The following is a 14,414-nucleotide window of genomic DNA, read 5'->3' on the forward strand; positions in this document are numbered from 1 at the left end:
TTGAGATGGTAGTCTTGCTGTTTTTTCCCCTGGGGCTGGCCTTGAGCTATGATTCCGCTGATCTCTACCTCCCTAGTAGCCAGGATTATAGGTCTACACCACCATGCTCATTCCTCTGGTTTTTAATATCGGGAATCACTCATTAGTTCTGTATTTCTCTTATAATGTCATGTCTGTTTTTTTAATTTCTATCCAGAGCTCACTATGGTTTAAAAATATATTCTAAGAGTCTGATTAAAACTATTCTTGCTTACTCTCTAATGTTAACATTGTATTAATGGATGTTGAAGAATACCAAAGACATAACTAACTAGTTTTAGAGTTTTTTTAAGGGAAAGGATCTTTTATATTTGTACATACATAATATTTTTGAGACTGGTGGCTTACTCGTTAGTCAGTATATCTATTTTTAAGCTAAATACTTGCTACATGTGAAATCAATAATTCCACTCAAGCATAACATTGCACAGGTTGACTTAATATAACAACAACAGTGAGGAGATAAGGACAAATGAAAGAAGTGAGACTAGTTAAGAAGACTGTCCACTGTATGCTGAGCTTTTCAACATGGTTCTGGATAAGAAGAAAGTATATTTCAGAAAATATACTTCTAGGTTTAAGATAATACATTAATACATTTAAAAATAATTCAGTACTTACATAAATACTGAATTGGGCTAATCTGAAAAGATTTCATTTTTATCATTTAATTGAAGACAATTAAATTCAGGTATATTAAAGAAGTAGAAGCTGTTTTGAAGTTAATTTTTCTCTTAATGAAGCTATCAATAAATTTTACTGAAAATCTTATTCTTGTTATCCCTTTCAAAGACTTCAAAAGATTATAAAATTTCAACCTTTCCTTTTTATCTCACAGAAGAATTGAGAAAATTTGGAATATTAATAAAGTTTGCTTATATAACTAAGGTTATGCCATAAATAAGCTGAGTAAAACCTGAGGTGATTAATTCAATAATAGTAACATGTACACTAAAAAAAATCTTGTTAAAAATATTTTTTGTTCTAAAGAAAATACTTTTATGAGAAGACTAACAAAAATGCAGAATACCAAGAACCTATTAAACAGTGGAAATACCAAGGTAGAAAAAAAATACATAAAACTTTTATGTAAATATTTACACTCTGGACTATATCATTAAATAATTTTGTATTTTAGAGCATGGAAAAATTACAAACAAGTATTTAATATTACTGTCATCTGGAAGAAATTCTCCAGTTTTTATTAGTAATACTCTCTCTAGTTATTTATATGTGACTAGAAAAATTACAACTAGAAAAGTACTTAAGATAACCCCTTTACAAGATAATACACGTTTTATCACATATAACTTTAATTGAAATATGTACTTATCATGCTATTTTAGTGTTCACTCTATAAGACTGTTTTAAAGCATTTTCAGGGAGCTGAATCACAAATATCTTTTGGATGAGATCCATGGTGAACAATTAATATAGATTATGGTAGAACTATACAATATCATGCTTCTAATTTTTTTTTGAGAATCAGAAGTTACTCTACACTCTGAAAGTACAAGACTAAAATAGGAGGAAGCTTATTTTATAAGCCAAGGAAATTTTATTATTGACGTTCTTGTTCTCTAGTTTAATCCGTGTATGAGAAGCTATAAGGAAAAGATAAAAAGAAAATTCTCCCTTATGATATGCAAACAAGAATATAGCATTATAAAAATCATATTATAATCAGTCAAGCTGAATCAGAATGAGTGACAAAAGGTAAATCTACAAAGATCTTGCTAAGAAGGTAAGATTATTTTATCAACAAATATATAATACTATGACTGACAAGAACTATGAAGTGACAAGAATTATGCTAGGTTCTACGGTTATAATGGTGAACAAGCCAAGATATGATTCCTTTCCAAGAGAGGGGAATAGACAGGCAACAAACAAAAGCACAAGATGATGATAAATAATATAAAGTAAATAAACAGTTTGTTGAGGGAGAGAAAAATGAGATACCAATTTTAGAGACAGTCATTAAGAAAGGTATTCTCAAGTATTTAACCCGAAACCTTACTCATATAAGCATGAACACAGAGGATTTTATGGGCCATATAACATTAATAATAATAATGACTTCATTTATTGTCAGGCATAGTTATAACTGCCTATATGAATTATCTTAACTTTGCCACCATGTATTATTCTCCAGAGAGATCAAGCACCTTGCCCAAGACTCCCCAGCCAGAAAGCAGTAAAACCAGGATTTCATTCCAGAAAATATAATTGCAGGGCCTGCTGGTTAAGGTAATATATCATGTCAATGTTTAATGTGGGAATTGATAAGATCTATTTTACTTTTAAAACAAGCTGGAAGCTGTATGGACACTGGAAGGGGGCAAACTGGAATCCCAGTTAGGGGTCAATAGATGAGTGTAGACAAGAAAGAAGGAGGTCTAGATTACTCTAATAGTCCTGGGAGATAAGGTAAACAGACTGACTTAAAACAGATTTTGGAGACAGAATCACTAAGATTTGCTAATGGAATGACAATAGGGAATGAGGGAGAAAGAGAAATCAAGTATGAATTTTAGACTCTGCCTTGTTCGACCACATGTAGGTAGTGAAACTGTTTGCTGAGAAGGGGTGAACAGTATTACAGAAGGAAAAGTCAAGATCCCTGAACAATCTAGCTTGAGATTTAAATCTGGTGTATGATGATATGGATGGTATTTAAGCCAGGAGAATGGATGAAATTCTGGAAAGAGAAATTGAGAAAAATGAATAGAGGAAAAAAGAGCAGACAATGCAAGACTGAGCCCAGAGAATATCGTGAAGAAGAAAGGTTGAGAAGAGGAAAATAAGACAGGAGAAGACACTGCGAAAGAGAAATTACAGAAAGAAAAATGTTGTATTACTTAAAGGCACAGAGGGTTTTCAATAAAGGAAGTAGATGACTGATACTTTAAGGAGCTGGAAGATGGAGTGCAATGTAGGTAGACAAAGAAATGTCTATTGAATTGGGCAACTTGTAGATTACTGATATTCTTTTTTATATTATCCTTGGTGGAGTACTGAGGGACAGAAGTCCAACAAGAGTGGATTGAAAAATGACTCTAAAGAAACTCTGACATTGTGTATAAGCAGTTTTGAGAAGTTTACTGGTAAAGGATAACAGGTAAATGAGGAATAGTAGAGGGGAATATGGATTCAATGGAGATATTTTCTTTTTGAGGTAGGGTATAACAGTGTATGTTCCATATGGGTGGAAACTGTCCTATAGTAAGAAAGAGATTGAAAAAAAGACTGAAAGGAAATAAGTTAGATTTAACAATTGCTAGTTTTAGGTATAGGATTAAGGATGATTATTTTCCCCCTTAATTAGATCTTTCAAATTCTTTGAATTTTTTATGTAAGGAGGAAAATTATAAATATTATTTAAAAGCAAAATAAAAAGTATTTAACATAAACAGAGAAATGTTCAAGCTAAATATACATCAGAATAAATGTTAATTTATTATTTTGCAAAATCAAAACTCAAAACTCTTCTTGCAAAACTTCTTTATGCAAAACTCAGCTAAAGTGATAGGAAATACCTGTCACTTTCCACTTTTCCTACTGTTTGTCTACTACTATAAATACTTACTCCCTAGAACAAAAAGAAATAGCTTTAAAAGGTCCATCTTCTAGTTTTTCTTATATCCTACCAAATATCATATAAGCATTACATAATCTTGATATCTAATTTTGAAAATAATGTTATGGTCTCACTTATATGTGGAATACAGAAATAGACACTAGAATGGTGGTTCCTAGGGAGTGTGGAGGGTTGGGGAGATTTTAGTCAAAGGACACAAAATTTCAATTAGGTAGAAGAAATAAGTTCAAAAGATCTATTGCACAATGTGATGACTATAATTACTAATAATATATCATATTCTTGAAAACTGGTAAGACATTTCAAGAGTTATTTCTACAATATATACATATTTCAAAGCAATATTCTATACATGATAAATACATACAATTTTAGCTTCTAATCTATATAGATAAGTAAAAATGTTAACCAAAAAACAAATTAATGCTAAAACACAAGAATGTATCATTTCATGAAGAATGCTTACAACATTTAAAAATTGAGAAAGTTTTATCCTGGTTATTTATTAAATCAATCTTAATCCTAATTTGTCTTTCCTCATGAAAACTGCAACAATAAAGACCACTAGGAAAACAACTGGCAATATTCCATCATTTAGGGGTTAGTTCAGACATCAGGGAGATGCAAATCAAAACTACACTGAGACCTTATTTCACCCTAGTCAGAATGGCTGTCACCAAGAAAACAAAAACAACAAATTTTGTTGCTGAGAATGTAAATTAGTGCAGCCACTATGGAAATCAGTATGGAGGTTCCTCAAACTATTAAAAATAGAAGTATCATGTGATCCAGCTAGACTCACAAAAGCCTAACTGAAGCCAGTCTCGAAAACCAAGTATCACATGTTTTCTCTCATATGTACAATTTAGGGGGCAGGGAAAGGGACATGAAAGTAAAAGAGGGACTATTAGGGATGTAGAAGAGGAAAGGGGGGAAGGGACAGAGGTGATAAGGGTCATACAGGGGGAGTGAGTGTGATCAAAGTACATTATATGTATGTATGGAAATGTTATCATGAAACCCATTAGTTCACACAAGTACCATATGCTGAGAGACACAAAGAGAAAGGGAGCAGGGGAAGGAGGGAGAGAGAGAGAGGATAAATGAATAAAGAATGACCCCCTCCCCCCCCATATAGAAACTTCATTCCCTATGAGGGCACTGGCAGTAATGGATTTTTTTTAGGAAGCAAACAGAAAATGAAGACTGGGCCATCAGAAGGGAATGATGATAAGAGTGAAGCTAAGCTAATAAATTTAGTCAGATATCAGAGAGGGAAAAAAAAAAGAAAGGCTATCTTATACTAAAAAGTTAATGGAAATACCTAACTCTCTCTAAGCAGTAATTTTAAAAGGATAATTAGAATATATATTATTCTAGGTCAGGAAGAGTGGGAACATTATTCTTATTTTTACTATAGAATAATGCCAAATATATCTATAGCTTTTCTTATTTGTTTCTAGGAATATTTGGAATTACTGAATGGATGCAAATTTAAAACCAAGTTTTGAAATGAGTTATTGAAAGAGCTTTCAGATTCTGAAAATCTTTGCTGACAAGATAAAAAGATAATTGATATTAATCATAATTTTTTAAACTGAAATATTCTAGAAATAATTTTACTTTTTATATTTTCTATTTTCCCTGTATAAGAGTAGAAATAATTTTCTTCCATCAGTTATAAAAATGTGTATTATTTGTCATAACCACATATAACTCAAATAAGCCTTTATTATTTTGGTGGTTACTGGGGTTTGAACTCAGAGCTTCACATTTGCTAGGCAGATGTTCTACCACTTGAGCCATACTTCTAGCCCTTTTTGCCTTGGTTATTTTGGAGATAGGGTCTCACTTTTTGCTGGGGCTGGTCTGGACTGTGGTCCTCCTGTTCAACACTTCATACTTTCTGCCATAGATGGATGACAGGAGTTCACCACAACACCTAGCCTTTTTCCATTGAGACAGGGTCTTGTGAGCTTTTTTGCCTGGGCTGGCTGTGAACCAAGATTTTCTCAATCTCAGTCTCCTAAACAGCAAGGATTATAAGTGTGAGCCACTGGCACTGGGCTTGCCTTTAAACTTTTTTTAAACAACAGTTTAGTGCACATATCATAAATTGACCTACTTAAGAGTTCATTTAAAGTACAAGCCAATGGTTTCTAGTATATGCACTGAGTTGTGCAATTATCACCTCAATTAATATTAATAAATTTTCATTACCCCAAAAGGAAACCATGTACTCATTAGCAGTCATCCTTCATTTCCATCCAGCTACTCCTCCACCCCCAGTTCCCAAACAGATAACCTAATTTTTATCTCTATATATTTATTTTCTGGATATTTTACATAATTGGAATTATACATTATATTTCATGACCAACTTCTTTGATCTGGCATTTTTAATGGTTCACCCACACTGTGGCATATACCAGTACTTTATTCCTTTTTATGGATGAGTGAATACCATTGAATGGATACCACAATTGTTTATTCATTCATCAGTTGACAGACATTCGGATATTTTCTTTTTTAGGCTATTATGAATAATGCTGCTATGAACATAGGTGTAGGTGTATAAAATTTTTGGAAACAAGTTTTCAATTCTCTAAGAAATAGATACACAAATAGAGATATGTAGATCCACACCAACCATACACATGCTACACCAAGGAGGCATATTCTGGGTCATATAGTAGTTCTATGTTTAACATTTTGAGGAACTGCCAGACTTTTCCGAAGTGACTACATCATTTTACTTCCTTACAGGCAATGTATGAGGGGTCCAATAGTATTCAAATTCTCATCAACATTTTTATCATGTGATCTTTTGAATATAGCCATCTTATTTCATCTACAATAGTATCTAATGGTAGTTTTAATTTGTATTTCCTTTAGGGCTAATGATATTGGGTTTCATCCTGGTGTTTATTAGGCATCTGTATACCTTACTTGGAGAAATGATTATTCAGATTCTTTGCCCATTATTAAATAGGTTGTCTTTTTTAATGGGTTGTAGAAGTTCTATGGTTACATTCTAGATACAAGTCCTTTATCAGATACATGATTCATAAAACTTTCCTCCCATTTTGTGGGTCATGTGTTTACTTTCTTTTTGGCAGCACTTGGGCTTATACTCAGGGTCTCATGCTTGCTAGTCTTTGCTAGGCAGGTGCTCTATCACTTGACCCACTCCACCAGCTCTATGTGTTTACTTTCTTGATGCTGTTCATTAAAACACAAAGTTTTTAAGTTTGATGACAAGTTTATTTATTTTTTCCTTTGCTCTTTGTATATTTGCTAACCTAAGAGACCACTGCCTAATCCAAACAAAAATTTATACCTATTTTTTTCCAAGAGTTTTATATTTAAGTCTCATCCATTTGGAGTTTTTGTATAGGGCATGAAGTTGCCAGTCCAAAAGTCACCTTTAATAACATTTGTGCTTTCATCTTAATGCACTAGCCTCCCCTTATCCATGCAGGATATATACTAAGACCCCTGAAACTATGGATAATATCAAAGTCTATATAGAAAGACCTCAAATTACGATGGTTTGACTTCTAATTTTTTGACTTAAGGATGCTGTGAAAGCAATATGCATTCAGGAGAAACTGTATTTCAAAGTATGAATTTTGCTCTTGTCCCAGACTGGCAATATGCAGTACAATACTCTCTTGCAATGCTGGGCAGCAGCAGCAAACTGCATCTCATAGTCAGCCATGCAATGACATGGTCACCACACAAAACAGACTTTGTGTGAAAAGATTTTTACCAACTGTAGGTTAATTTAAGTACTTTGAGAATGTTAGGTTAGGCTAAGTTACGAAGTTTGGTAGATTAGGTGTATTAAGTGCATTTTTGATGTACAATTATTCTCAACTTACCAAGGAATTATGTAAACATAACCCTATCAAAGGTCATGAACCAACTGTATATGCTATGCTTTTTCCCATAGTACATGATTATGACTAAGTTTAATTTATAAATTGGCAACAGTAAGAAATTAACAATAATAATAAAATAGAACAGTTAACAATAGACTGTAGAAAAGTTATTTAAAATGTATGAATGATTTACTTCTGGAATTTTCCTTTCAATATTTTCAGATGTTGGGTAACTGAAATTGTGAAAAGCAAATCTTTGGCTAAAGGAGAATTGCTTTAATGTAAAACTGTTAGCATATTCAGATCTAAAACTTCCATGGCTCTTGAAAGATTTGGTAAATTACTATCCCAGCTACTTTAAAATTGAGAACAGTGTTTATCAACTCATACAACTCTGTGACAGCTCAGCAACTTACAAAGTTTTATTTTATACTGTATCCTTCATTTGTATTAAAATACTATGAAAATAAGCATTTTCCCAGAACATAACTCTGGTGTCACTACATTAGTTTCCATAAAGCTAACTTTATGATTATATTTTCCTTATCTGTTACTTCAAATGTGTCCTTATTTGTTACTTCAAATTCTTTCCAAAAATTTTTTAATCTTGTTTCAAATACCATGTTTGTAATTTTTAGTTTAATATTTCTAATTATTTTTCACTCTGTGAGTAGAGAGAAATTAAAACTTTGAGCAAATTAATCTTTTTTACTTTACTTCTCATTTGTAGTTATTCCCAGAAACCTACCAAAGCAGTTCTCCACTTCTTTTTAAATTTAGATTCTAATCTTTACTCTTCCAACTTCTGAACTCTGGAGCTCTCCCAGTAACACCTAAAATCCCTAAAGCATAAAAGTCTTCAAGGTTACCTTTTCTTTTTCACTTGCTCCCCAAGACATCCTCACCTCAGTCAAAAGATCACATGAATTTCTTTAATGCTCTGGAGCCATAGTTATGTACTCCAAGAAAACTTACTGTATTTCTGCTCCCCACCCCTTCTTCCACTTGTTATGTGTCCTTGGATTTTCAAACAGTACCTTCCAAGCGGCCTGCATTAGCTCATGTAGCTCCTCCTCCTGTGCTGTGATGAACACTTCTACCACTATTTTAAAGGTCATCAGTACCCTTTGTCTGTGAACTCACACAGAAGTCCACTGGATTCAGATCCTCTCAAGATCCAAAAGGATTAGAGATCATTTCTCCTTTTAAAAGCACTTTCCTCAGGAAGCATCCAGATAAAAGGTAAAGTAAAACTACTCTTTCCAGTATTCTATTTATGTTTTACAAACCTAATTTTCCAAATATATTTGCTTGACCACAGGTTTGTATTCAAATTTGTTTTTAAGTAAAAAGTTTCTTTGGTTTTTATTTCAGTAAAAGTAATAGTATAAATAGAAAAAAGAGAAATTTTGTTTTCATATCTAAGATGAAAATTTTGAAATAACTACTTACTTCATTTCTTAGGAATTACCAAGCCATTATATTCACATTTAGACACTGGTTTTCACATAAATGTGTGTATACAAATATGTATGTATATATATATGCATATCCACTAAGCCACATTTGTTTGAATAGAGTATATTTATGTATTATTATAAGAATGTTTTTATTTCATAGCCTTTTTTAGAGCTGAATCATTTCCTTTTTACCAAAAAGCACAGCTAACACTTAATAACAAGGCAAAAAACATTTCCCTTTAAATATTTAAACTACTTGTTCTAAAAATAATCTATTCAAGTATTATTTCTACTCCACCCAATAATTTAAACTAAGGAACATGACTAAGAAAGACAGTTAATGTTTTAATTTCTATTTAGAAAACATGTAATATTGTAACTGCATATGAGATGATTAATTCATAAAACAGGTTTGCATTTCATTAATTTAGGATTTTTAGGTTTTTACCTACTAAATCTTGATACTATGCTCAAATTTTATTTTCAAAGCCTTAGTATCCTCAATGTTTATCTTTTGTAATTAAACTTATCATCTAGTGATAATAAATATTTCACCAGGTTTATTTCAAAGTCTAAGAGTTTATAATCATTTCACTGTTTATTTTTAGAAATTTCCCAAGAGTATCATGTTGCTAAAAAAAAGAATTCAATAACTAGATACAGATTTACTTTTTAGAGCCAAAAGTCTTTCTGTCCTCATCAAATTTATTATTGTGATAATTTTTTCTTTGTACTTCCCAAATTAAAAGTTTACAAAGACAGACATATCTAAGTAAAGATACTGTAATTTGTACCAGTTAGCTAAAAGAATATGTCATAGTAAGTGCCAAGATTATCTCAAAATCTTCATTGTCAAACAACTGTATCAGGAAATGGAGATAAGAGTCCAGATATATGAGTTCTCTGTGCCTAATTTTCTCTACTAAAGCTGGTTTGTAGTCATCATAATTGTCTCAGAAATATGATTAGTAAGGTACAAATAAGTCTGGTAATTTAGAGTTATCTAAGATAGTGCTGTCCTATATAACTTTCTATAAGAAAAAAATATTCTTTATCTATATTATCTAGTTAGCCATATCTGATTACTGAGTACCTGAAATGTGATACCATAACTGAAGAACTAAGTTTGTAATTTGGGTAGTACTAATTACACTCATATAGTGGTTTGTGGTTAGTAAACCTGTATGTGACTAAGGTAATGAAGTTATTCAACATTTTCCTTTACAAATACTTTTGACAGGGAGGAAAATGTATTTGTCAATAGACAAGTACAGATCAGGAGACCAGAGCTAAACATGAACAATTATTCCCCTAATATGAACCTTTTTTTCTACCATAATATAAAGTTAACAGGGTCTATTTTTCACATGGTACTGTATGTCATCTCTTAAATCTATATAATCCAAGAAAGACATTGGTATCAACTGCCCTGAAAAGACAACCAAGCCAGCATTAATTATATATATAAATTAAAGAAATAAATGATTCATTTAAATTCTTAACAAGCAAAGAAATAAAGTAAACACTGTGGTTTAAAAAGAGGAAAGGGAAAAAAATTATGGGGAGAATAAAGCGTCAAGTGTTGAAAGAGTAAGAATCAGAAATCATTCAGAAAAAGGACATTCTAGGTATAATGTGTATCTTTTACATAAACCCAGATAAATGTATGTTTAGCTGACTAATTACATTTTCCTGAGAAACCAGTGGATTTATCTGAGTACTAAGAAACGTGGAGGAAATAAAAGTTGAGGATTTCAGAAACTAAATGAGTCTTTATTCTGATTTCTAAGTCTTTAAATGATTCTTTCAGAGAAATACTAAGAAATTATAAGACTTTAAAACCTGGTTGTTTTGAAGTCTCTCAGAGCTGTAGAGATGTATTCAGATAAATGTTTTTCCATGAGTGCTACTCTGATCCAGGCTCTACCCTAAAAGGAAGAAGAAAGAATCAAACATGAAAAAAAACCTGAGAAATAATGTACCCACTATGCCACTAAAAATATAAGCATTTTAACACATAAAGAACAATTCACTCAAAAGACAACATTTAATAGACTAAGAAAAACAGATAAAAAGTTAAATTTTGATTATAGCGAGTACGTATTTTGTTTCTTAGAAGGTATAGGGCATAGCATATCAAACTAACTTTCTATCCTCTGATGAGACAAAATAGTAATAGTTATTTAGGTTAGAGACTTATTTTGAATGATATAATTTTAAGATAAAACTGTACTTCAATACCCAAAGTCCACATGAAGAACAGAGTTCTCTGTAATTATAATCACTCTAACCCACCTTTTCAAGAGAATTTCCCAATCTATCCTTCTGGAAAGTGCTATTATGCAGTGGATTATGAAGCCAAAAATTGCATGCACCCAAATCATGAATCTTCCAAGAATTTGAAATCTGTTACAAATATTTAAACTAGAAAAACCAAACAAGATAAAATCTAGGGGCTGAGGATGTAGCTCAGATAGAATACTAGCCTAGCATGTGAGACTCTAGGTTCCTTCCCCAGCACAGTGAAAATATAACCCCAGAAATCAGCACATTCTAGCAGAAATAATTTCTACTTATTTCTATTTTACTGAAAAAAATGCTAACACCTTTTAGTAATTGAGATTAACCAGTCCTTTTGTAATACTCCAAAGCATTTCTTATAGATTCTTTATTTAGAATAAAGGAATATAAGAGATCTTATCTGTAGAGAGAACTTTATGAGACTGAGGTACCACCTACTATGTTAACAAGGCACCTGAAAACAATTTTAAAATTCAGTTACTTTCACTTAACCCTTTCACGAATCTCCAGAAAAACTCACGAAGATTAAATATATGGAAAGTAACACTAATCAATATGTACGATGTTCAGCTAACAGTAAGTGAGGGGGAAGCATGAAAATATCTATTGGTGTAGTAAATTCACCAAACTCTTGCATAAGAAAGGTCAAAAAGGAGACAATGTAGGCAGTGATAAAAGCAGTCGTTGGGTTAGAAGCAGCATCACTTCTGGGAAGAAAACGGAAGAAGAAAGTATAGTCAGAAGACAGTGAATTTGCCTACCAAGCTCACCGTCTTCTTTCAACATGCCCTGTGCTCAACCCATTATTTTTTGCTGAGAAAACCTAGGGCAAACTACAATAAACTGTGGCTGATTAGAACAGAGGAAGGAAGAGACAACACTCTGGCTGGCCAGCAGTCTCAAGATTCTCTCTCGAAATTTCATCTAAAAGACACAGAAACTAATAGTAATGTCTTGAATCAAAAGCCTACAATGTCACCAGTACAGAAGCAGGGAAAGTTGGTATCTAGGAAAATTAGGCAGAGAAGACTACGTTGTTGCTAGATAAGAAATGTGGGAAAAGTCCTGTTTCCTGATACATTAATTCCAATCCATATAGAACTGGGCTGCAATAATTTCCTATCCTTGGATACCTCTGAAATTCTCTGTTGTGATAATGTGCTAATTTTAGTGGTTTCTTTTTCTTCAATCAAAGAACTTTTACTGTAAGATAAATAGTTTTATAAAGATTGTTGGGGCTGAGAAGTAGAAAAGCTAATGCTAATTAGGCTTTATTAGCTGATAATGGTGAATTGTGGAATTTGTTACAGGTCTTGTTTACAGACTTTCATGGACACTAGCACAGTTATTCCTTTCAAGAATTGTGTCAATTTAGTTCCAATACTATCTCTACTTTATTATATGAGGAACTCTTGATCCTTCTGCCTCTGCTTCCTGAGTGCTGTGATTCCAGGAATTCACTACCATGCCCAGCCCTTCTCATTTCTACTCATAAAAGCATTCTGCAGTCATTATTTTGGTCATTGATACCAGCTTAATTCCACTGTGGTTAGAGAACATATTTTATATGATTCTAGTCCTTTAAAATTCATTAAGATGAATTATAGCTCAGAAAATGGTACTGTGTATTTGATAAGAATATATATTTTATGGTTAGTTTATTTTTTTTCCAGTATGAGGGGCTGAACATAGGCAAGTGTGCTACCTTTTTGAGACAGGGTCTCATTAATTGGTATGGCCTAGAACTTGCTATCTACTTGTTTCTGCCTCCTGGGTAATCTATTGTAATATTTAAAACTTTATAGTCCTTTTTTTTCTAATCACCCATAGGGTCTTAATTTCAGTTATTTCATCTCCTTCTTTTCTCTGGTTTTTTTTTTTTTTTGAGACAGTCTTGAACTCCTCTCAAAAATAAACAGAAAGAGAGAAAAACACCCTATACAAACATATTGGAAGTTAGAAATAACTCAAGAAGAATATAGAGCTCATACTTTGAGTCTTAGGGAGAAAAAAAAAGGAAGGTAATGAAAGGATTTTTTTTTTAACTTGAAAACAGTTGGAATAATAAGAAAACCCAAGAAAAACACATACAAAGTCAGTAATGATAGTAACTAACAATTCAGTTAGGGGTTATTTTTGTTAGAGATCATATAGTATGCTTGTCAATAATTTAATTAGCCCAAGAGCACAAGGAAGATTCAGCTGAGTTCAGTAAGTCTGTATCTATAAATAGGAAGTCACTTTTCTAAGTATAGACTCTAGTCTGAAACCTAACCCTAGGTATAGAAATCTCATGTCTAGAAAGCCTTGTATATTACAGAGAGAAACACTACAAATATAGCTGAGGTGAAAAGATTGTAGACATGCTCTTCAGTTCAAGTATTGTATTCAATTTTTAGGTTATATTTAACTCTTGGGAAATAGACTCGTCACAGCTCAGGCTTAGAAAGAGAATGATTTGTATTTCATTTTAACCTAAACAGACTAAGTATCAGATTTCTTATGGTGACAAATTTCTATAATATCAGTCTAAGTGGCAAAGTGGTATCAGGACACAGATAATTCCAATCAAATCAACTTAAAGAAGAGGGCTTGGGGTATAGCCCAGCAGTACTTGGCTAGTATGCATGCACAAGGCCCGGTGTTCGATCCCCACCATCATGCACAAAAACACACACTTGCACACACACAAAAAAATTAAAGAATGTTTCCAGGCCGAGTATAGTGGCTCACACCTGTAATTCAAGATATGTGGGAGATACAGGTAGGAAAATCACCATCTGATGCTGTCCTGGGCAAAAGGCATGAGACCCTATTTGAAAAATCACTAAAGCAAAAAAAGGCTGAGGGGCATGGCTTAAGCTGTCAGAGTGCTTGTTTGGCAAGTGCAAGGCCCTGATTTCAAACTCCAGTACCACTGAAAAAATTAAAAATAAAAAGAATGTTTCTATATCAAATTGGTCATTGTTCCTTTCTCTATTTATGTCTTCCATTGCTTAAATATGTGCATGAATATAAAAGTGTAATCAGAGTAAATTTGTCCCTATATATAGTACTATTTTGGTCCCAAGTACTCTGATTCGTATATTGTTTATCTGGTAATTTTGGTGCACTTCAGGTCTGGTAAAT

General features: G+C 32.5%; 2 protein-coding genes across 5 annotated transcripts in view; one reads left to right on the plus strand and one right to left on the minus strand.

Annotated features, from left to right (window-relative positions):
* Positions 1-14,414, minus strand: part of Rundc3b (RUN domain containing 3B) — a 201,850-nt gene that overhangs the window by 88,819 nt on the left and 98,617 nt on the right. For all 4 annotated transcript variants that reach the window (XM_074064842.1, XM_074064840.1, XM_074064839.1 and 1 more), the window contains exon 4: positions 10,827-10,912. In XM_074064842.1, coding sequence (XP_073920943.1) covers positions 10,827-10,912 — 86 coding nt within the window. The remainder of the gene's footprint in view (positions 1-10,826; positions 10,913-14,414) is intronic.
* Abcb1 (ATP binding cassette subfamily B member 1) overlaps positions 8,612-14,414 on the plus strand; it is a 186,632-nt gene continuing 180,829 nt past the window's right edge. The window contains exon 1 of the mRNA XM_074064836.1: positions 8,612-8,766. The gene's annotated coding sequence lies outside the window, so the exon portion shown is untranslated. The remainder of the gene's footprint in view (positions 8,767-14,414) is intronic.

The sequence above is a fragment of the Castor canadensis genome, chromosome 2 (genome assembly GCF_047511655.1).
Source record: "Castor canadensis chromosome 2, mCasCan1.hap1v2, whole genome shotgun sequence".
NCBI lineage: Eukaryota > Metazoa > Chordata > Mammalia > Rodentia > Castoridae > Castor > Castor canadensis.